General features: G+C 34.0%; 1 protein-coding gene and 1 pseudogene across 3 annotated transcripts; both read right to left on the bottom strand.

Moving 5' to 3' along the window:
• Positions 1 to 3,777: 3,777 nt before the first annotated feature.
• On the bottom strand, positions 3,778 to 7,450 carry LOC107822981 (NAC domain-containing protein 54-like; annotated as a pseudogene).
• Positions 7,451 to 13,949: 6,499 nt separating this feature from the next.
• On the bottom strand, positions 13,950 to 22,110 carry LOC107822980 (PH, RCC1 and FYVE domains-containing protein 1-like). 3 transcript variants are annotated; one of them, XM_016649566.2, is made up of 8 exons: positions 21,881 to 22,110; positions 20,431 to 20,517; positions 19,422 to 19,511; positions 19,226 to 19,312; positions 18,916 to 19,107; positions 16,724 to 18,805; positions 15,017 to 15,252; positions 13,950 to 14,514 (listed from the first exon to the last, which is right to left on the bottom strand). In XM_016649566.2, exons 1-8 carry the CDS (start codon positions 21,929 to 21,931, stop codon positions 14,394 to 14,396), a joined length of 2,946 nt encoding a protein of 981 aa, XP_016505052.2. In that variant the 5' UTR covers positions 21,932 to 22,110; the 3' UTR covers positions 13,950 to 14,393. The 3 variants fall into 3 exon arrangements, with proteins under 3 accessions (XP_016505052.2, XP_016505051.2, XP_075090339.1); XM_016649565.2 differs by lacking the exon at positions 21,881 to 22,110 and adding an exon at positions 21,076 to 21,572; XM_075234238.1 differs by lacking the exon at positions 21,881 to 22,110 and adding an exon at positions 20,985 to 21,550.
• Between the last annotated feature and the right edge of the window lie 2,992 nt (positions 22,111 to 25,102).

Below are 25,102 nucleotides of genomic sequence, written 5' to 3'. Positions count from 1 at the left end.
AACTTAGAATGGAGGGAGGGAGGTTCCAGATATTACTACAAACAATTAAGAACAGAAAGAATAAGTTCTAGTATATTAAAATAGAAAAAAGTAAAATTCGAAAAAATAAAGTCACATTTACTGAAAAATAAACCTAGTTGTGATTGCAATATTGCGCGCTAAGGTTTTGGATACATTAGCTTACAAGACATACATACGCTTTTCCTTTATAGCATTCTTTTTGGGTTTTATTGAAGCAAAGAATCTCAAATATGTTTGGGTACTGGAGACTCTTCTCCGTCATGAGGAAAGAACAGATTTTAGCTACTCATACAAAATAATATATCTATCTTATGCTATTTTCGTATAGAATTGTTAATTAATTAATATAAACCTTCTTCACTTACAACTATTTTTGCAGTTCCTAATTTAACCCAATCCTTTGAACTCTGCTTAAAACTAGGGGTGTACATAAGTCGGGTTGATTTAAATTTTTCAATTATCAAACCAAACCAATTGTGACGGGTTATTAAATCTAAAGACCAAACCAAACCAACAATACTCGAATTTTTCAATCTCGATTTTTCTCGAATTTTTATTTTGTTTTTGGATTTTTCGGGTTTTTTTCCTGGTAAAATCTTCATAGCAGAAAACATATAACTTCTGCTCCAAATATTCCTTTAATCCTAGTAAGATACAACTATATAAGGTATTTTCCAAGAAAATAATACTCCCTCCGTTTCAATTTATGTGAACCTATTTCTTTTTTAGTCCGTGCCAAAAAGAATGCCCCCTTTCCTTATTTGGAAATAATTTACCTTTATGCATTGATTTATAGCCACACAAAATATATGTGTCTCATTTTACACTACAAGTTCAAAAGTCTTCTCTCTTTTCTTAAACTCCATGCCCAGTCAAATAGGTTCACATAAATTGAAACGGAGGGAGTACAAAATATGAGATGTGTCATGGCATTATCCTAAAATATTCAACAATAAAGATAATAAAATCGCATAAAATAAATATTGATAATTAATAAGCCATAATAAAAATAACATAACTAAAAAGTACTAAGTCATGCTAAAATAAGTACAACTAATAAGGGAGTATTGATTACATGACTAAACACTAAAGAAAAAATAAAAATAAGTTATGCATTTTTATCTAAATGATTGCAAAATTAAAACTAGATATCCAATACATTGTCATTCCAAATATTGAATTGCATGTCTTTTGTTAGCATTAGTATTGATTTGATTTTGGTTTGAGCTTTTGTTAGCATTATTTGAGTTACTTTACATTTATGTACTATAAAACTTATTGGAGCATTCAAAAGTTCTAACTCCTATCTTGAAATAACACCTTAAAAGACAAAATTATGGAAAAGTTTAAGAAATATTTATAAATTACATTACAATTAGTATTTATATGTATTAAATATATCAAAATTTTGTATAGTGTAATGGCGGTTTGATTTGGTTTTGGTTTGACTTTTTAAAATTAAAACCAAACCAAACCAATTATGGTCGGGTTTTTTTTCTTAACACCAAATCAAATCGAACCATAGTCGGTAGTCGGAATTTTTTTTCCGATTTGACTCGGATTATCGATTTGGTGCGGTTTGTCGGTTTCTTTTAAAGTAAAATGAAGACCAAAAGTGTTCCTATACTATTTCGTGGTTATTATAAATTTATCAAAATTAACGGTATTTTGGTTCAGAACAATGAAAAAGAGTTTAGAAGAATATAATTAACCTAAAAAGTCGCTTACTCAATCACTTAAACTAAAAATAATCGGCGAAATTATGATATTTATGAGATTTATGAGATTTATCGTATAATTATGGGATAAGGTTCATTTTCCTTGTAATTGGCTTATATAATTAACAAAATTTATGAAAGCTCTTACAGAGTTACAACTCTGTGTGGTTGGTTAAGTATAATTTTCAATTGAAGAAAAGACATCTAAATTAAAGTCCAGATGTGATACAAATCTGCCAGATGAGTAATAAATCTTGGACAAGGAAATGAACCAATAAATTTATAGTAATATAGAAGTGTCAATCACGAACCAGCAGGGCGTAAGCAGAAGTTTTAATAAGCGGTATCGATATTTAAGGAAATGAATAAACTATGGGACAAATAGCAAAAGAGATGAGAAATTTAGAATTTCGACTTCAAAGAAGCTTGTTTAAAATTTGCAAAATCGCAAAAATATATTATTTTTAAAAAATATTATGATTCCAGATTACGTTATAAGAGTATATGCTTAAATAACTTCCTTTATGCATTTAAATATTTTTTAAATCACTTATAGAACGTGGAAGTCATGTTTAATTGATTGATTTTTATGATGAAATTGAGGGTTCAACTCTCTATTTTTTCAAAAGGACCATGCTAAAAAATTTGAAAACAAAAATTGTCTTCTGCCGAGTTCGATCCTCAAACATCAAGCAAGAAAATTGCAACCTGACCACTACGCCCGACGCTATGCCATAAAAGTCATTTATATTTTATATTATAGTTCTGTTTTTTTTTTGCATATATGTCTATATAGCAAAATTTATTGATAAGCGCATGACACCACTTGGAAAAACGTGCATCCGCCCCTGCGAACAAGTATATATTAGTATGTGGATATCTTCTCTACGTCTGGTTATAGACTATCCTTTTTCCAAACATCACGTTAAGAAAGGTTAGCCAGGTCAGCAATTATAAATACCCTAAATAACAATGCTAACATCACATTAAATTACAATCACCAAGACTTGAAGTCTAGTGATACTGGTGAGAGTCTCACACAATAGGTGTACATTTAATTGTCTGTCTTCTCCCTCCTCTTACGTGATCCTCAATAAAATAAAAATAGAAAATCGAAAAAATAAAGGCACATTTACGGAAATATAAACCAAGTTGTGATTGCAATATTGCGTGCTAAAGTTTTGGATACATTAGCTTAAAGACATACATGTTTTTCCTGTATAGTAGCATTCTTTTTGGGTTTTACTGAAGCAAAGAATCTAAAGTACGTTTGGGTACTAGAGACTCTTCTCTGTTATGAGAAAAGAACAGATCTTTAGCTACTCATACAAAATAATACATCTATTTTATGCTATTTTCATATAGAATTTTTAATTAATATAAACCTTCTTTATTTGCAAACATAGTCGGTGGATGTATAATATATGTATAATCCATACATAATATGTGTATAACTGTGTATAAATAGTATATAATCTATGTGTACCGGTTAGAAATTGTAAATATTAAATTTGCCGACTATTTCTGTTAAGAAAAGATCCCGCATAAACGATTAAATTCCTCAAAGTGAGTCTCACGCAACCAATTAATTAGCTCAGTGGTCCGGCATTGATCGTTAGGATTTTATCCCCTTTACATACATATTGTAATGAGAGATGGTACTGAAGTAATAATCTAGGAATCAGTTATAGAATATATAGTGTTATTTTCTGAACGATAGATCAAATAACTGCAGAAAAAACTCGTTAATGGAATAACGTAAATGGAAAATCTAGTGGAAATGATCAAAACTAGCTCTTTAATTTTATCTAGTTAAGAATATTATATAAAAACTTTTTAAAAAGGAAATTATTTAAGTTAGTAACCATTTGATCGGCTAGATTAAAGAAGAATAATACAATTAATTAGCTCTTGATTTAGATCAATATTTTATCACATAGACTTGAATCACTGCACGTGATCTCCAGACCAAAACATTATTGATAGGCTTAAACAAATAATATTAATTCGCTACAAATTAAGAATGATTAATTAGATATGGAAAAGAACAAATACAATCTATATCATCAAGAAGTTACATACAGGTGTCAATTTTCAGGGGTCTTTAAGTTAATCTTTCCCCTAACAGCAATTAATTGTGGTTAGCATTAAAAGAAGTTAATCTTTAGAAAACAAAAGTACAAGTAAAAAATGGTACAAACTACAAAGGGAAGAAGGGACAATTAATGGTGGAAATAGCTAATTAATACAAGGGTGAAATTAGGTCATGCATCTCTTTAATTTCCACAACCACTGTGAAAATTAAATTTCCCCTTCTTTTCCTGCATTAGCAGATGGGATATTGACGTTGTACTTGAAATCCCATTTATAATCTTGATTTCTATTTTGTTGTTCCTCTCCATTATGAACGCCTAATTGGAGCCCATCTCTTCCTTTTAATAAGCATTCCCCAAAATACTCCAAAATGTATATAAAGGTGCAATCATATCAACCAAAGTGCTTACTTTTCCTTTCCAGGGCCTAGTTACTCTCATAACTCCAGATAGTGTTTTCCTTGAAAAAGCCATAAATGTATCGAGCAAAGTTGCATTTTCTTGTATTTTTCTTATGGGAAAGTCATGCTCTAGGTCTCTGTGTACTGTAACTGTTTTTGAAGGTACCACTTGATGATAGAATGTGTTGGCTGCTTGCCTTGTGGCAACAAACAATCCTAATTGCCTCACTTCAATTTTCTCATAAACTTCAAAACCATCTGTTTCTTCATCCAAGAAGCTGTCATTACCAAATCCTAATGAGAAATTGTTTGCTTCTATTTCATTCAAGCTATTATGCACACCGCTGGCTTCTCCTGTAATCAGAGTAAATAATTGATCAATAAAAAGAAAGCAAAAAATGAGTTTAACTTTTGCAAATTGACAATGTAGAAAATTAATATTAATAACTTGAAAAATACGATACAAAATGTTAAAATATACTTATAGCTAGTGCATAGTGGATGTATAAATTCTTTGTACTGTTAACGATAATAAGTTAAAAAGCAAAAAGAAAAAGAAGAAAGAGTTGGATATATAATACAGTAATTTGTAATACCTTGGAGGTCTTGTTCTTCTTTATGGGGACCTGAGATATTTTCTATTGGAACCGACTTGTAGTCCTCAAGAAAGGTCTGGCCAGTACAACAGAAACCAAATTAGTTAGCTAATTAAGCACATTGGATTCCAAAAAAAAAAAATAGTTGATTGCATGGATTATTAGTAGCATTAATTACCTTGTCATCAAAATCAGTGACTGCAATGGACCTAGCATTGTGATCTTCGTTTAGTTGTTCCATGAAATTGAAGGAATTACCCAAGTCATGGATTAATTGATTATTATGAGGAAGAAAAGAAAAGTCATCACAAGGAGGAGCATAACTGTAATTTCCACCCCATGAATCTTGATTTGTAAGATGATGTGAAGCTTGGGCTACGGATAGGATTTCTTGTACAATATCCGTTTGATTTGTGGTTTGATACATGAGATGATCATTTGATTGAGATATGGTCCTGGAATCAACATAGCCCACTTGGGGAAAATCTTGCACCTCCAATGGAGGTAATGCAAACCTATGCTGCAACCTCGCACACTCTAATGCTACATCAACCTTAAGTTAAAAAAAATAACAAATTAGAAACGAGAATTCAGAAAAGGATTTAACTTATATATTTATTTCATCTACCTGTTGGTATATATTACCTTAGAAGGGTGATATCCATTACTATTGGGATTAATGGAAGTGAAAGCTTCATCTGATAAGTATTGCATCCATTTATCATCATGAGTTGTAGCAGCAACATTCATTGGCATTCCATAGTTAGGTGAGGTGTGATCAATATCATCAAACCTTGATTCCTCAGTATACACATCAATGCTAGAGGATCGATCACTAGCATAATGATCTCCACTTTTTGGGGCATTCAAACTCTTCTTGAATACACGGCAAAGTGCATACGCATCCTGCAAATATAATAGTATTACATTTGTATTAATTAGCATTAATTGATAATCTCATTTTAATTTGTACCTGCATGCCATTAGCAACTTCACATTCTCTTTCTTCTAAACGATACTCATGCATGACCCAACCGGTTCGACTTCCATGGGGTGCTCTCCCTCTATAATATACTAGGGTTTTCTTCATTCCAATAGCCCTCATCTGCGAATTTACTTTCCTGTCCTTTCCTGTTGCTTTCCAGTACCCAGCTTTCGTTGCACGGTTTGTCCGAGTTCCATTTGGGTATTTCCGATCACGAGGACTGAAGAAGTACCATTCCAGATCTTTACTAGGCAAAACAGACTTATCTGTAACATCAAATTAATCATGTTACTTCTTTTTCCTTTGCCTTTTGACTTCACATATATATATATATTCACCTAAGTCGTAAACTACACATCTTTAAGCTGCTTCCATGCATAGGAAATCAAAAGTAGGGGCCAACAAAATTCCTTTAAAGAATAAAGAAACATACATGCAATATATATATATATATATATATATATATATATATATATATATATATATATATATATATATATATATATATATAAAGCATATGGTTGTTGACTAGTAAAGTGTACGTGTTCAAAGTATCCAGAATCACAACATATTATTAGCTTGCACGCGTATGGAACATCAAGGAAATAAACTAACCGAAGAGTACCTTTACAAGAAAAATACCTTTAAATTCTTCATTTTCTTATCTTTTTGTTTACCCTATTAGCTTCTGATCATTTCCTTTCTCGACTTTTTAAAACATATGGCTTCACAACTACGGTCTTATAATTTCACACGACATCAAAGTAAAAAGGAAATAGTAGTTAGTACAATGTCTTTAATTGTTATACCTTTCTTGACAATCACTTTGGAATTATCTAGCTAGCTAGGTAATGTTTCTTTTTCTTTCTCCAGAGACACGTCACAATTACAACTTAGGAAAATATACAATATGCGTAATTTTCCTTTTGACACACATCTTCTATGACACTTGATTGATTTATAGATGATGATGATGTATCCATTTTTTGTTTTTGCTTCTAAAGAGGACCAAAACAAAACAAAAATGGAAATGGAGTTATATGTACCTGGTAGATCCCATGGCTCACATTTGTAGAGATCAACTTCCGGAATGACCTCAAGTTCAATTTTCCTACCATTGATCTTTCTTTTCAAATAGTAAGCAACAAGTTCTTCATCTGTTGGATGAAACCTGAAACCGGGGGGCAATGAAACAGGTGCCATATTATATAATCTTCTTTGGAACTTCTCTTTCCATATAATTAATTTTCTACTTTTTAGGATAATCATTAGAGAAGTTCCAAAGAAAAAGAAGGAGGAGGAGGAAAGCTAGAGAAGATAGAAATTATATGGAGACAAGTTTGGCGGAAAAATGATGAGGAAATTGTAGGATTGGGTGGGGGGATTTTGATAATAAGAAGACAAAAAGAGAAGGGAGTCCAAAAAGCAAATGAAAGTTGTCACCTCCTCTTGGCTACTTTTGCCTTTAAAATTGTTTTTTCACATCAAATGAAACCTTTAATAATCTTTCTTCTCAAGCTCAAGGCCAATAGCTCTAGCTAAGTTCAATTTTCCTCGATCTCTCTGACTCTTTCTCTGCATGCATATGGTAAATGGTTAAATGTATGCATACAAAGTTACAATATATAGAGTATTTTTCTGAGTCTAGCAAAATTCTATGCTTCCAAGTTGTCCTTTCTTGGAATCTGAGCTTCCTTGTACACGTGGTGACATCTGATTTGCCACATTACCGGCCTAGTGGGGCATCTATATGTAATTTAAGGATATAATAAAAACAATATATACTCTTCTTTTTTGGTTTAGAGGAGAGGAAGAGGATCTTTGTCCCTCTACAACTACGTTAACGAGAAACTGTCTGTATGGAAACGAATTGGCGGCTTTTCTTAACTGTCAATCTGCCAAAAATGTTCCTTTCACATGCTCAATTCTACTTCTACCGACAATTTTAATTTCTTCTTTTATTTTTCTTATTTTTGCCCTCTAACTATAGTTATTCTATCTTATCTATAATATTCAATTTTTAGTTTTAGACAAATTAAAATATATAAGTTAAATATTCTCAAACTATAATAAATGGAAATTTAAGTATCTTACAGGAAATTCTAAATATATTTTCAGTGGATGACTTAATTAGCATGTAATGTTAATTACTCAAACAACTAGGTAAGCTAAAACAATATTTCAAAATTTAAAAGCAGGTGTTATAATTCATAGAGTACTATGATATATGTTTTTTCCAGTACATCATTAATAAGTTGACATATTTCAAGACCTAATTAAAGTAGAGACAGATGAAACTTTTATCTGATTATAATGAACTAATAAGTATTCTTTTATTTTTAATCAGAAGTTTTGTTTTTGCGCGGGATCGGAATTATTTTTGTTAGAGTATGCTTTACTCATAATATAGAATTTCTTGGCGCTAGGATTTAATCAACTCTCAATGCAAGAAAAAAAAAACAAAAGTTAGAGTGGTGTGATGGGGCCTACTTTTGCCACGTGAAGATCCAACGTGGCAAAGTGGGGAGCAAGGATCAAATGTTGCAGCTTTTGTCGTTGTCATCCTTTCTCTTTCACAGTGATATCAATATTCTCTCGCTCTCTCTCTTGTGTGCTTTTCCTTTTGATCAATCTATCTTTTTGTGCTTTTCTCCTTTTTGGGTTTTAATGTTCTTTCTTCTCTAGTTTTATACCCAATATTTAAAGGCATGTTCTTCTTCCCTTCCTTACATATACAATAGAAACAAGGAGAATCCATCTAAGTGGTCCCCTGCAAGGTACGATTTTAGATTCACTAATTTGCAAATTAAGTACTTAACTTTTACTCCCTTCATATTTGAAATATAAATATATCTCTATATATATATATATACTTGCAGAGTTTCTGGCAAATAAGTTTCACAAGCATGAAGAAAATTATTTTATAAGTCGCGATCAAGAGAATATAGAATTTTTTGACTATATCAGACCTCACTCTATCATGTCAAAAACAATGAATAATCATTAATGGAGATCTATAAACTTTAACATTTGATATTAATTTGTCTTATTTTTTCCAGAAAGTTTGTCTTATTGGAAACGCTAAAGCATAAGAGGGATGTAAAAAAGAGTTCTAAGTTGTAATGAGAAAACATAGTTTGAACATGAATTCAAAGTAACGTGATGATAAATTTCCTAATAATAAATTAATACTACTTTAATTTCTCTGCCTAGCCATCAAACTTTTAAAAAATTGCCGAAAGGATATTATCTCCGCCAAATTCTTCTTTTTCTCGTGGGAATGCACACAACGGACGTCACAAGAATCTACAACCCCAAAGATGAAAGTAATTAAAGAAGTGTATTTAGACTAATTTAATCAAAAGGCATAAAAGCATTCACTTGTTTCCTTCTAATCATCAAAGCATTTTGTGTGTTATTCTTTAAGGTATTTGACTACTATATTAATGATCTCCATAACCGAGACGTAGTAGGGAATTTAAAAGATTAATATAATTATTATTTCTCCCCATGCATAAAGCTAGCAACTGTATCACTTTATCCAACTCATCTTAAAATTGGGTAATCATCATGTCTAAAGAATATCATTGACTGAATTGGGGTTTTGACACGTCATCAAGTGGATAAAGTGAGAGCCCCGCTGAAGTTTTATGCTAATGGATAGGATTTCTTCTTTAATTTTAATTATATGCAGCCATTCTTCTTATTAAGAAAAGAACATCAAAATTTGACTAGATTTTGCATTGGAATGTGTGCTAGATTTGCAAGAAAGTGTTACAGTTGAATATTATGGTTTGAATTTTGAACCCTTTCCAAATCAGGAAGCTAAACAAACAAGATACTCTTTGAAAGAATTTTCTGTCGAAGTTAGAAACCTTTTCAACTGTCCTTAGTTGGTAAAATTCTCTTGTTCTCGACTAGTAGTGGAGGATGTGCTGAAAGATTTAACGGAAAAGCTTTTAATCGATGTGACATTAGTCCACAAGATACATCACTTAGTGATGGAAGCACACTAAAATAGAAAGAAAAAAAAACTAACAGGATTTGTTGATTCATAATTTTATTAGTAGTAAGTATGGCTGATTCAATGACCGCTAAAAGATTATGTGGGTTGAGATGGACATCCAAAGTGCTAAACAATCGATCATAGTCTCACCCCTCCCATTATTTGTTTTCTTATGATTTTGGGTGATTGATAGGAATGGTCCCGTAAGGAGCTAGTCATAGCCGAATGTCTTCAAAATTGGCGGTATTTAAAAAAATGGCTCCCGAACCTGCATACAATTATTGTTCTTCAAGGTTTCTCTATCGGATTGGTAGAATATATGTTATATTTATTCTACCTATTTGTTAAGTTGTTCATCAAAGTTTACATGGTTGGCATGATTTACTCTTCACGGATTTCTCTACCGGATTGGTAGAGTTTATGCTATTGTTACTCTACCTACGTATTAAATTGCTCATCAAAGTCTACCCAGTTGGCATGATTTTTCTCTTTAGAGATTTCTCTACCGGGTTGGTAGAATTTATGTTATATTTACTCTATATATTTGTTAACTGGTTCATCGAAATCCACCCCATTGGCATAATTCTTTTGTGTTATTTTAACAAAGTGTTCTTCGAATGTGCAACTTTAATTTCGACCAAACCAATCCAAATCTGCTCCAAAATGATCTCAAATTTGAAATAAAGCTTCCAAATTACTAACACAAACAATCCACAATCATCAATTTAGTCAAATAACATCAAATCAAAAAGACCCACTTTGTCTACCTATCTGTTAAGTTGTTCATCGAAGTCTACCCCATTGGCACAATTTTTGTGTTGGTTTAACAAAGTATTATTCGAATGCGCAATTTTAATTTTGACCAAACCACCCCAAATCTACTCCACATGATCTCAAATTTGAAATAAAGCTTCCAAATACCAACACAAATAATTTAGTCAAATAACATAATGCGAGGCTAATATATTATATTTATATCTTCATTTACCATATGCTTTACTTGTAAATGTTAATAATTTGTGCTATGTTTGCGCTTAATTGAGTTGTTTTTGTGAGTAAAATCACTTGGGAATGAAGTGGAATAAAAATTAGACAAAGAATCAAAGACAACAAAAGCACGAAAGGAACAACGACGCGAAGCCACAAGCATACCTCGCCCCAGAGGGCGCTAGGCAGGTCAGGGGCGCCGTTGAGCTCGCGCCAGGCCTGGCCTCACGAAGCCCAGGGCGTGGATCCAATGGTGCGAGGCACCGAGCCTTGTCTGAGGCGCTTTGATTCCTAATTAGCTTAGGACCTAGTATTTCGGCCCTAATTATACCCTAGCATATAAATACCTCTTAAACATAATTTTTTTTAGATGTGAGACAAGTTTAGAACAAGAAAACAGACGCTTGTAACGATTGCAAGCAACGGATTTACACAATTCTTCTTCCAATTCTTCCTGGTTTGTAGTTTAATGCTTTCAATTATTTATATGATTGTTAGCATGATTATGAGTAACTAAAGTTTTATCTAGAGTTTGATTGAACTTTTTGGAGGATGAACTCCCGTTATATTTCAATATATTTTGCCTTAAATTTCTCTTTGCGTTCAACTACGTGCTTAATTTAATTAATTGAATGGCTATCAATTAGTGGTTTCTATTCATTGTGCGTTACTTGAGAAAGAGTGTATATTTAGGAAGTTGTTGTACAACGTTACTCCTAAAGTATACGAGAGATCAATACAGGGGCTTTAAAGGTGATATTAGAGATAACGAAACTTTGATATGATCACAATAAACGGCAAGAAGAAGAGCAACTACTGTAATTCAAGAGTGTGCGTCTAGTAATTAATTGTCGTAGTTACTTGAGAGAATTATAGTAACTGAAGTGCTCATGATCTTTAGAGAATAACTAGGGGAAATTATAGAGGATATAGCAAGAAGGATTCCGACAATTAGGAAAACCATGCTCTAGGCCTTCTCGTTCTTGTTTACAAAACTTAGTTTTACTAGTGATATTTTACTGCATTCTTATTACTTATTTTTAGTATTAAAATACCAACAATGTGATATTTATAACTTCTGAAAATTGATTATTTGAATTTGTGGAACAAATAGTGGTAGTTAATGGGTTAATTTCTTGTGGGGTTTGACTTCGGACTTTTAAACCGGATTATATTTGCAACAACCACTTAGTCCTTATTAGGCATAGTTAGGCGTGATCATAACACCAAATCAAAAAGACCCACTTTGTCCTATTCAATACTTTCTAAGGTCCAACAATGAATTTTGAGCTTTTTACAGCAAAGCACTAAATCAATATTTGAACTAAAAATTTAAGCATAAATTATCAACATTCAAACGATTCTAAAATAATGGATCATTAACCTTCTAATTTCCACCATCAAACAAGAATTTCAAACTTTAAATATTGTATAACTATGGTGTCCAAGTTCAAAATGAGGCCATTTTGCTAAGACTAGTAAAAAACGGGGATATTTCGTCAAGACCAGCCCCGTTGGGGGACAAGCCGTCAATTTTTTGTGTAATCTGTTTATTGTGAAAGTAGATTTTTTTTTCTATTTTTTTTATGACTTTATCTAACATATCGAACACAAAATGATTTTTTTTAAAAGAAACATTTTGACAAGTTTTCTTGTGGATCAAATAGATACATATTTAGCCCAAATTAGCACAAGGTAGGGTGTATATGTGTCGGGTTAGTTCGGATTTTTTAATTACCAAACCAAATCAATTGTACCGGCTTATTAAATTTAAATACCAAATCAAACCAATAAAAGTCAGGTTTTTTAATCTCGGATTTTTTCGGGTTTCTCGGGTTTTTTCGGTTTTATTTTTCATAAAGTCTTCATAGCACAAAACGTAAAATTTGTGCTCTAAATATTTCTTTAATCGTAGTAAGACAGAACTATATAAGGTGTTTTTCAATAAAATACCATAAATATGAGATGAGTCATGGTATTGTACTAAAATATTCAACAATAAAGATAATAAAATCGCATAAAATAAATATTATTAATAAGCCATAATGAAAACAAACATAATTTAAAATTATGACTAATAAGTACTATTATTTACATGACTAACCACTAAAAGAAAAATAAGTTATACATTTTATCTAAACCATGGAAAAACTAAAAAATAGATATCAAACACTATTTTCATGCATAGTACAATTGAATTGATTGTCTTTTATAGCATTAGTATTGATTTGATTTTGGTTTAGGATTTATTTGAGTTACTAACATTTATGGACTATAAAACTTATTGGAGCATCCAAAAATTATAAGCTCAAGCTTGAAATAATACGTTAAAAGATAAAAATATGAAAAAACTTAAGAAATATTGATAAACTACACTATCATAAATATTTTTATGTATTAAATATATTTAAAACTTCTATACATATAATGTCGGGTTGGTTTGGTTTCAGTTTGACTTTTTTTAGTTAAAACCAAAACAAACCAAACCAAATATGGTCGGATTGTTTTTTCCCAACACCAAACCAAATCAAACCATAGTCGGATTTTTATTCTCTGTTTGACTCGGATTATCGGGTTGATGTGGTTTGTCGGTTTCATTTGTACACCTAGCACAAGGTATCCACCTTTAGGACCAATGTTTAAGTCTTAGCCTGCGCTTGCAAATTATCTAATGTTTAGCTACAACCTGTCCTCAAAAGCAGGCAAATATCGCTTCTTCTTCTCTGCTTCCTCAAACTTTAGAACAATATATCCTTTAGTTTACTTTTTATGTTCAAAACTGCAGGACGCTAAGTCATAAGTTCAGTTTTCAATTCAAAACTTCAAGATATTATGCCCTTAAGTTCAAAACTTCAAGATATTGTGTCATTAATCTCATTTTTTCAGTTCAAAACTTAAGGACAATGTGTCGTTGAGTTTAGTTTTTCAATTCAAACTTCAAATTTAAGGTCCTAAATTCAGCCTTTTCAATTCAAACTTCAGGAACATTGTGTCCCGAAGTTCAAACTTCAGGCTAATGTGTTGAAGTTCCATTGTTGTGATTCCAATTTCAGGCAATCGAAGAAGAAGAAATAATAAGGAAACTAAGAAATAAACAGTAGTACTGACCAATTTGAGCACATATGTTCATGAAATTGTGTCCTTAAATTTGAAGTATGTAGTTCAAACTTCAATTGGTACAAATCCTCACTAATGTCGAAATTAAGAAGAAAACGACATAGAACTAGAGAAATGCAGGTAGTGACTTTTTTATGTGCTTGTTAACCTTTAAATATTTTGCAAACCCTGATTAAACTTCAACAACGGCCAAAAACTAGCTACTGGTGCACTTCTGCCCAACCCGGAGTTGGCCATGTCATGTTTTCATAGGCTAATTTTGCCACCCATAGACAGAAGATGGTTAGAGCCGTGAAATTAATTAACTGTTAGTTATTCATGTCAAGGTTGTCCTTTATTCAAATATATATATATATATATATATGGACAAGACAAAACTGCTTCCTTCCTTCAAACACATCTAAATCTTTGACTGATAGAATGCTTCAATTAGCATGAACTACTTACGAAGGAAACCTGTATAACACTTCTAATTCTTCGTCATATGTTGGTTCGTATTCGTATATCCGTCAACATCATATTTTCGGTAGACGAATAGCTGGTTCTCTTCCCACCACTTCTTTGCTTCCTTCGTAGTAAACTTTCCCCCACTGCATAATGCCAACCCAAGTAAGCATTGCAAATGTAAAAAACACATTACATGAATAACTCTAATATATTGTCTAATTTAGCCCATAAAAATAAAATGTATCAAAACTATAAAATAAATTTTATGGGTTTGGTTGGTTAGATATAGTCATGGTAAACAAAAGTACAAGTTTTGGTTAGTTTGATTTGGTCACTAAAAACTTTAAAAGAACAAAAAAACAAATGAAAATTGATTTTGAGTTAAGCGTGTTGGGTTACCTGTCCATCTTGACCCAAGCAAACTTTAGATGGGTTATACATGACCCATCTAGTCTTTAATCCGCCTAAATTTAGTTCAAACTACCCATTTGACACTTTTAAAATTAAAATTAAGACATTGCTAACTACTTTATCATATTCTACAGAGCGAGCTAGTCGTTTGAAGCACCAGAACTTGCTATCTCAAACTTGGTGCAAAGTATGCAGTGGAATGATGTATGTCTAAAAATGTGGATATAAATTTACCTGAACCTGACTCGCTTGAGTCCCTTATTCCCACTTGGCAATATTGTCAATGTGACGTCGACCCCAGGCTGGTATTGTTCCACCCATTCATCAGCACAGTGTTCTTTGTTATATAAGGATCTTAACTTATTGGAAAATACAATTGGAGAACTCAATAGGCTATCAACTTTGCTATCGACCACATCGACAGCAGCCTGATTGTTAGTTTCTCTTCTAGCGTAAAGAGCTGACATTTTCTGCAACAGGAATAAGCAAAACAAGCTAAAGGCATTGTATTCTGAGCTGATAGTAAGACACACATTTAAATGAATTGGTAGTTATGAAAGAATATTATGTTGACATTAAGGATAACATTGGAGTTTTACCTGTGTCAAAAGCTAATCTTGAAATCATGAGTTGAGTGTTTACTAATTTGAGAACAACAACAAAAAATATATATAAGAAACTTGTACTTTGCTTAAGGGGCATCATCCTGTTCTGAAACTGACAAATATTTCTTTTTCTCTTTTTAGAGCAGGGGGAAGAAACAAAACATATATGTGAACTGTGAAGGGACAACATACTAAGAACAAAGTCCTATCAGTATGCATCAGTCAATCAATTATTAGTCGCATATCTCCACGTTCTATTTCAAAATGGATCAGATGAACTACAATCTTGCATACAACCTTATGGTATCCTTGTTAATAACCTTTTCTCAATCTCCTCCAGTTTCACGTAGTTGTCCACTTAATTGTGTTTTGCCTAGTTACATACTATAGTTTCTCTTGGAGGTCATGAACTCTAGTGAAGGAAACAAGATTACGTATTAACACATCCTTAGGAAATACTTTGTTTACGGAAATAAAATTGTAGAGCTCACAATGTTGAAAAAGTGTTCTCCGCCTTTCAATCAGATCCATGGAGCAGCCCTCCACTAGCTCAGCAAACTGCTGATTTCTAGCTGTTTTTCTGCAATTTTAAAACTAATATACTGCTTTTAGTTTAGAGACCCAATTCTCTTTAGTCAGCCATAGCCGGAGCCCACCCCTAGGGACTTTGATAACTGGAACTCTCACTTTACTAAGCACATAAAATGCATAAGATCCATACCTTAAGACGGCTTCAAGTGAGTTAACAACTTAAAAGGAAAGAGCAATTTCCAAGGAGGTATATTACACAAGTTAGAATTTCAACTCAGAGGTCAAACCAAGTAACATGATACGCGGAATAAATATGTTAACTATCGTATCACCTTTCAACACAGATCATTTCAGCATCTTAAAATCAAACAACTCCCACGGCTACATGGTGTCATGCGGTATTGAGTTGTCAAAATTTTAAAGTTTTACACTGACCCCAAGTAATGGTCACTTTTTATTTGCTACGGAAGAAAAATAAAAATGGCTTGAAAATCATTAAGCTATGTACTTCCAATGTTTGTTTCATTGTGTGAACAACAGAAGCATACTACTAATCAAGGAAAGAGAAGGCAACTGAACCACTTAATTATTCCCAAACTCTCTCACCTTCAACTTTTTCTCTATGCATATTTCGCTAAAGTTTCAAACTAAAAGTAATTTTCACATAGCTTTGTATTGAATTGTTCCTAGGCAAGTACACAATTGGCACAGGCAAACTCATAAACAAGACACAGAAGTATTATCAATTAAGGCAGAATAAGCAGTAGAATTATGATTTAAGAAAACCAGATATTAGGAAATGTACCTGAGTTCTTAGCTTGGAAAGTTCTTCAAGGAGCAATTTATCTGATTCTGACAATTTTTCCTCCATAGTTAGCGCAGTTGAACACACAACTTTTGGTTCTGGAGGAACCTTCAAATGAGTTGGGGAAGCTGAAACCGGTGAATTTCTAACACAAAGATCATGAGTTCTCGTGTGTCCACTTCCTCTTCTAAAGATTTCAGAACAAGGAACTGGTCCCCATCTTGGAAAACTATCCAACAAAGAATCAATAGGGTCTAAGCACTGCTTACTTTCCCCTAAATTGTTTACAGCCCTCCGGTCACAGCATTGACTGTTCTCACTAAAATACTTTCTTGTTGACATCATTCGTCTTGATATACTATTTGACTCTTCCACCTCTTCCTTGACATTAATAGATGTCTTCTGAGTTATCAATAGCGGTCTCGGGCTATGCTTTGGTGTCTTGGGTGGTCTGCTTGATTGAACAATCCTTTGCAGTTGGCAGAAACATGGATCACATACACGAGAAGCTTTAGTTTTGTCTGGGGCCAAAGATGCATTTTTGGTTTTCTTGCTGCAGCATGCACGACAAAATAAAAGACCACAATTATAACAATTTTGCTTCTTCCTTGTAATCCCAAAAGTCATGCCACATCCTCTGCAAACTGATTGATCACTACTTGATATAGATTTATGCAAACATATCGCTGCTGTAGAATTTGATCCACAAGCAATATGTTCCACTTGCCTGTCTCTTAGAGCCTCAACTAAGGTTGGGCAGTTTTTATCTTCCGTATCACCTAATCCCAACTGTCCGTTTGAACCTTTACCCCATGTGTAGACATTTCCCTTAGATGTAAGCACAGCAACATGATAAGATCCCGAGGAGATCTCTGTAACAATCTCGTCTTTAAGTTTCCCTTGCACCATCACTACTGATTTATCTTTGGCTTTTGGATTACCCAGCTGCCCGTGCACCGAACTTCCCATTGTATAAACCTTTCCTTCGGCAGACAGCCCAATGGTTAAGGTGTTTGCACAGGCAACTTGAATGAAATCATGATCCACAAGTTTAGCTACACATGTTGGTAAACGCTTTCTGTTATCTTCAGAGTGACCAAGTCTTCCTTTATCCCCATCACCCCATGTAAAAAGCTTCCCGCCTGGATTATTGAATTTAAGGTAATGAACAGAGATTTCCACTACTGCAGATGTATGCCACGGTCCACATGCAACTGATTTCACCCACAGACCTCTAAGGGACTCAACTTCTTTTGGGTGAGCCACGCTTTGGAGATTCCCATGACCAAGAACACCAAAAGTTCCATCTCCATAAGTAAACAATTGTCCGGATGTTGACACAATTCCTGTGTGCCATTCTCCACAAGCAACGTAAGATATTTTCACACCATCCAAAGAACCACAAACTCTGTTTGGAAGCCAATAGCTCCTCTTCATCTTTTCTGCACCAACTAAATCAGCACTAGAATTGTCACCCCATGTATAGAGTTGACCTGATGTTGTCAAGGCACATGTATGGTATTCACCGCAACTGGCAGATTTTACATGAACTCCGTTAAGGGAGTCGACGATTTTTGGGCATGCAGTGTCCATATCAAGTTTATGTCCAAGTCTTCCATTCTTTCCTTCACCCCAGCAAAACACTTCACCTTGTTTGGTGACTATGGCAGCGTGACTCCTCCCTATCGATATTGTTTGTACATCAAGCATCAAAGTAGACTCAAGAAGTTTGGGTAATAAAGCATCCGACTTTACTTCCCCGTCCCCCAAGCATCCTCCTTCAGCTCCTTCTCCCCAAATAAAAACATCCCTTAAAACATGTTTTCCTAGTAGTCCTGACTTATGAGTGGACGGAACCGATGGAGTAAGCATATCATTGTGGATATCAGTGCCATCACAAGATGCTCTTTTCTGGCTTAGATAGTCTGGTTCCAAAGACGATGAATTTGTGATAACGTTATCCATTTCATTGTGCGCACTTGATAGACTTGACGGAAAAGGGATGTTGGAGGAACATGATAACCCATCAGACGAATAGTTTTCTGAAAATGATTGAGTGGGACTCCCTGATAAGCTGCTAACCTGTACAAATAAGTTTATATCAAAAGAGTAGAAGATTGCACAGGGCAAAGTATTGCTTTAATAACAAGATAAATCACTGAGAACTTGATAAAATGAAGGACAACAAGAACCTGAGAAGATTTGGTTTTCTTCACTGAAAGTCCAAGATTATGTTTCCTCCGCATATAACCTACTGGACTAAGGATGCAACTTTGTGCTCTTCTTTCGCTTTTCATATCGTCCACCAATCCATGCCGACTTCGAGATATTACAGCTTTCAATCCTAGAAACCATGTCTCAGCCTGCATTTCGTCCTTGCAAATCTGTATAAATATGGAGAAACCAAAGCCACAAACCTCGCTCAGATGAATAAAAGAACTATACAGCATACATCCATGTACGGCATCCTTCAATTAACTTTGAGACTACTGAATAACTTACCAGATCAAGAGTGTGGTCGTCATTTCCATATATTAAAGAAATGCACTGACTTTCCATATCAGCCTGAAGTTGTTTTTGTTGAATTACCTAGTTAAGAAAATGAGACATTCTTATCAACTGGAAGGAAATCATATAATGTTAACTAATGATCTTCATTAGAATGTTCAGTTTACAAGTAAGACGCTTAACTACTTACAGTGTTTTGGCCACGGATGATATCTGTGACAGCACTTAACCTCAGTTGGTTTTCATTCTCACCTGAGTACCAAATCAAAAACTTTTCGTCCTGTCGACAAAGAAAAAAGAAAGATTATTTAGGACATATAAAATATTATTCAGGATCAAGGAAAACAGGTATAGAATTTCCACTTTCACTGCTTCCGTCCACAAGCAAGCGAAACCGTTTCTTAAATAAAAAAATAAAGAAAGATCAGAAATGATTTGAAATATTTCTTATGAAAAGGAGCTTGATTTTGTATTCATGTGCTAATTTTAAAAACCTCAGGTTGATCGATGGTAAATTGGTAATCAACAAATAACTATCAATAGTAACCTTGATGTTTGAAAACTGAATAAGCTCAAATTTCTACATAATAATTGAAAACTGAACAAGCTTAAATTTCCAGAGTAACTTTATTACTAATTTCGCCTTTCCAGGAGGTTTCACAGTTATTCAGACTCCCCAATAAGTCTATACTTTAGCTGAACAGCAGGAGATAAAGAAGAGAAAGAAAAAGTTAAATCTCATAAAAAAGAGGTTAAATTTGTAAACTGCATATATATAGAACAGCGACAGCAATAAAACAGACAGGGCGTGCCAGCTTCCATGTTAGAGAACTAATTTGGAGCTAGAAACATAAATTCAAATGATACAATTCCCATTCAGGAGTCAGTTACACGTAAAGCTATAAACGTGCACTCCTAGCAAAACGGAATCTTAGAAATGATGGAAGGATAAGTAGATTTCTATGTTGAAATGGTTAATGTACAAGATTTATAAGGAATTGTCAAGCAATATGGCTCTCAATTGGACTGCACACAGGCAAACGCCAAGAACATTGATTGTACTATCTTCTTTTTCCCAATGAGAATGCCAAGTTTTTCAATTATTTCTACGGATACATATTCCAAATATGACACTACTTATTTTGAGAATTTCCTTAAGGGTTGAAAAACAAGAGACATGTTCCAATGAAATGCTTTACCGTGGATAACCTCAGAGGGCTGAATTTGGGCTTCCCTCTTCTACCATACGTCAATAGATGCGCGCCCTTCTTCAGTGCAGTTATTGCCTGGACAATGTTTGAAGGTCAAGTAAAAATAGGAAAAGAAAAAGCGAGTATAACGATACTTCTGTTTGCTGAAAGATCCTACCAACCCCAACAAAACATGCCACAAGAAAAATGCAATTGCTTGTATATTTTGCAAGATACTATTTTTCAAAATCTTCCTTAGATTCCGAGAGAGCTTCTAGCAGTTTGAACACGAACCGAAAACTGATGAGGCAATCAGCAAAGCACAATGAAAGTGAGCTAATTTGTAGCTAGTAAAATTTCTAACGATATTGGAACTGAAAAGAAAAAGATTTGATTCTCAAATACTCTCAAGTTACAACCAGGATCAAAAAAGAAGAACGTAAACACAAAAATGAGATTGAAGTAGACATAGAAAAGATCAAAATTTAGGCGAAAGGAACTAAGGGCGTGTATATGGCTACAGGTAAAATCTTTACTACATTTCTGAATTTGGATACAGTAACCTGTTCTGCACAGTTAACCAAGATGTTTAATTATAACATGAAGTTTGTGATTTTTCCTTCAACGGGCACAAGAATTCAAACATATTGGAACCTTTCGCCATTCTATGTGGCTCGGACTCTCCAAAACAGCTGCCGACACGCATCCATCGAAATTTTCGAAGAGTCCGAGTAACATAGTTCGCCATAACTCTTTTGTCGTTGCAGTATGGTACACCAACCCTCTATACCAGTGTCAATGTGCTACAAGATTGCGGAAAATAGTCTTAGGTAATAAATAGAAGGCATAATATATGTATTGCTAAGCTCAAATTTTGGAATAAGCAGTCTTCCTGAAAGAGAGTGAGGAAGAAGGAGGAACATATACCATAACAACTACTACTATTTCGTTTCAATTCCGAACAAGTATAAGTCAACTACATTATCCATTCCATTTGGGCCCCAAGGTAAGTTGGCATACACATACCAATAAATAACTAAATAAATAAGAACCAGAAAAAAAAGTGGAAGCCTTGTATCAGTTCTCACTTTACCTTTTCCCCCTTCCCCCTTCCTGATCCAATGCAATAGAAAAAGTTGGAAGAAAAAAGGTAAAACCATATGTTAAAGAAATCCACAAATATAATGACAAGTGGGCTTTAAGTTTCTCACTTTTCCTTCTTAGTTTACATCGATAAAACTAAACTTCCCATGTGGTCCAAGGAAAAAGGTATCAGCTTTTTTCTTCCATTCCTCAAGCCATGAAACACCACAAAACACACACACACACACACCAAACAACAACTTAAAAGACCATCCAGAAATGCAGGAATGGAAATAATAAAAAAAGAAGAAGAAAATAGTGTAAAACTGAGAAAAAGAAAAACTCATTTGGGCGAAGAGAATAAATAAGTTGAAACCTGTTCAACAACTCTATCAGAATGGAGAATGGCCAAGTGCTCGTCGCCCATTTTCTAAGAGAATCACATGCAAGTTAAAGAACAGAGGAATTTCACAAGAATTTACAAAGCTTAGTCATCTACAGTTGTTGTCAGAGAGATTATTATAAAATGAAGAATTAAACACACATATATATGGTCCTTTCCTTTTTCTTGGCTATTGATTCTACTCTTACATTATGACTCTTCTTCACTTGGGGATCGTGCAGAGAGTGAGAATTGTACTACTGCTAGCGCACGTGTGCAGAGTACAGTAATAACTTTCCATAAATACATGCAAGTAATAATTTATTTTAAGAAGTATAATCACAGTTACACATGATATGTCCTTTTCCTTTTTTGTTAATTTTTATTTATGAGTATTTTCTTTTAGTTTTTTCTCAAATTCTTTTTTTTTTTTCTCAAATCATGAAAAGACTATTTCTTTTTAATTCCATTCATTACCAGTCGCACTGTAGAACTGACTTTCCTTTTTACTTTTTCTTGACAGAAAAGATTCAAGATCTTTTTATTATTTTAAGAGCTAAAGAATCGTTTTTTTGTCCAACAATATGAAAACAAATACTCCCGTGTTCTACTTTACGTGGCAAGGTTTGGGAGGGCAAACGTACTTAATTTTAGATGTGAATTTGAATTTAGATTCTTTAATTTTTAGATAGTAACAGTTAAAGTACATATTGAGCAACTATTAAAAAGTATTGTAAGTTATAATAGTCAATAACTTAAAATATTAAAAAAAAATATGATCGAAGAAAAAGGTCTTTGACTCCATAAATAGTAATTTTGTCACACAACTTATAAAAACGTAAGGAGTAACGAGCAAGTGAATTAAGAAGAAATTAAAACTTTAAGATATAGAAGTGTATATTTGAATATTGAAGAGATTGAGCTGTCATGATCATGATTGGATATTCAATATTGTTTTACATTGTTAATTTGATGGGAAAATCAACTAAAAACTCAAAATCATGACCAATCCATTCACTTCCATAGATTAAGTTCAATTGATTCAGATTTCCTTTCTACCCAGAAATGGTTAACATTGCCTTCCTTTTTTATTCTTTTCCTTTTAAACTTCTGCTCTCTATCTGGTTCAATAAAGAGAAAAACAACAACAACAATATACTCAGTATAATCTCGTAAAATATGATCTGAAAAGGGTATGTATAGAGACCTTACCCTAATCTATGTGAAGATAAATAGATTATTTTCGTTAGACAATAAAGGGATAAATGTGTTCATAAATTCATGAAATAAGAAGAAAAAAAAAAGATAAAGTTAGAAGGACATGCGCTTGTCTGTTTGGGGACACTCAATAAAATTAAAACTATATAGAAAACATTAGTATGATACATGTGCAAGATTAACATAAACAAATAGAAAGATGGCGTGGAAAAACAATATGGCTTATTTACTACAAAAAGGAATTAATACTCCCTCCGTTTCAATTTATGTGAACATATTTGACTGAGCACGGAGTTTAAGAAAAAATAAAAACTTTTGAAATTTCTGGTCCTAAACAATTCAAATAGGGGCCCAAAGTATTTGTGTGGTTATAAAAACTTCTCATTAAGGATATAATTGTAAGTTTAAGCAAAATTATTTCCAAATTTAGAAAGGGGTCATTCCAGTGGCATTACTTTGTGTCAGCGGGAAGTTGGTAGAGATACCTTTTTGGCGGAAATTCTCTGACCCCCTTTGAAAAGTTTCTGACGGTTGATTAGACGTACGTCTCTCCGCATTTAATGCCCCGAACATGCGACACCCCACGATTTAGCATCACTTTTGCCGGTTATCGAGGTAATTATGGCCACAATTTTAGCTACATGTTCCTTTACTTATACGCATCAAACTTCTTCATTTACACTCCTTAATTCTGCAAACTCTTTCAAACTCTCTTTACTCAACTCGCACTTTGTCTTCATCTTTTCTTTAACCTTCTTCTTCAGAGAAACTCTCCCTTCCTTTCTGATAAAAATGGCTTCTTTTTCTAAAAACCCTAGTTCTTCAAAGAACAAAGGTAAAGTTGATGATACTGCTCATCCTACGGTAAGCACCATCATCCCAAAGAGTCTTGTCACAACTAAGGACTTCGAAGAGAAGTATCCTTCCGCTCACCCTTGTACGTGGGTCGTTAACGTATACCCTTCTTCCATCTGTCCTTCCAGTATTCCTGTTGTGAAGGAAGACTGCCATTGCAAAGATTTAGATATTATCGCTCCTCATCTGGCGGAGCGGATAACCTTACCCAATAAGGATTTTACGTATTTTTATACGTACCCTTTCACTTTGGGGCCGTTCTCTTTGAGTAGAGAGCTTGACTTCATCATCGTGGAGTTCTGCATCCGCTACCGGGCCTGCTTCTGGTGCAAGTGATTCTTCTTGGAGTCCCCGACCGGAGAACAAACAACCAAAAAGAAGACGTTCCTCCGCGGTCGGGGGAAAAAATAAAAAGAAAGAGTGCCTCACCCGAGTCATCTCCGGAAGTTGTGGTGATGAAACCCGCACCCGAGTTGGCCGTAGACACCGTGGTGATCGACGATAAAGGAGAAGCCAGCGAGAAAGGGGCTTCTCTACATGGAAGATGACGACATTCCTCAGCTCAATAGAATGCTCAATCTGTTGAGTTAGTTACACCAACCGAGGATGATGCCTCGACACTTTGGGGGGAGTATGATATAGTGGAGAATGCCAACTCTTATTTTCGAATCCTAGTCGTCTTGCCCGGTACCGTGGGGCTGAGTACTGGGTCCTTGTCATCTTCATTTGATGAGTAACCAACAACCAGCACTGCGCTTGCCATAGCCACTTCTCATCCCTCAACTCCATCAGCTTCATCTCCTTCTTCACCAACTCTGTTTCTGCCACCAAATACTGCTAATCATCTCCACCGGCCGTAGTTGTCCGAGAGAATGATGTCCCTCTTCCCTAGTCCCCAGTTCATGGGAACCTGAGGCAAAATTATATTGCCCCCTTAGAAGATCCTCAAAGGAGGAGGAGCGTTACTCTCTCGATTTCTACCAAGTGCAATCTGCTGTCCCGGCCGGTGGAACTTGCAAACTACCTAAAGCCTTTGGTTTTAGAAAATGATAGGGAAAAGATACAAGCTCTCTCGGGAAAGTGTTTGTTGAACAATGCCATGCACAATGCAACAACAGTATAATTTTTGTTTTCTTTGTTGTT

The sequence above is a fragment of the Nicotiana tabacum genome, chromosome 17, assembly GCF_000715075.1.
Source record: "Nicotiana tabacum cultivar K326 chromosome 17, ASM71507v2, whole genome shotgun sequence".
NCBI classification, from domain to species: Eukaryota; Viridiplantae; Streptophyta; class Magnoliopsida; order Solanales; family Solanaceae; genus Nicotiana; species Nicotiana tabacum.
Note: the sequence above shows the minus strand (reverse complement) of the source record. Positions and strands in the feature narration are given on the sequence as shown.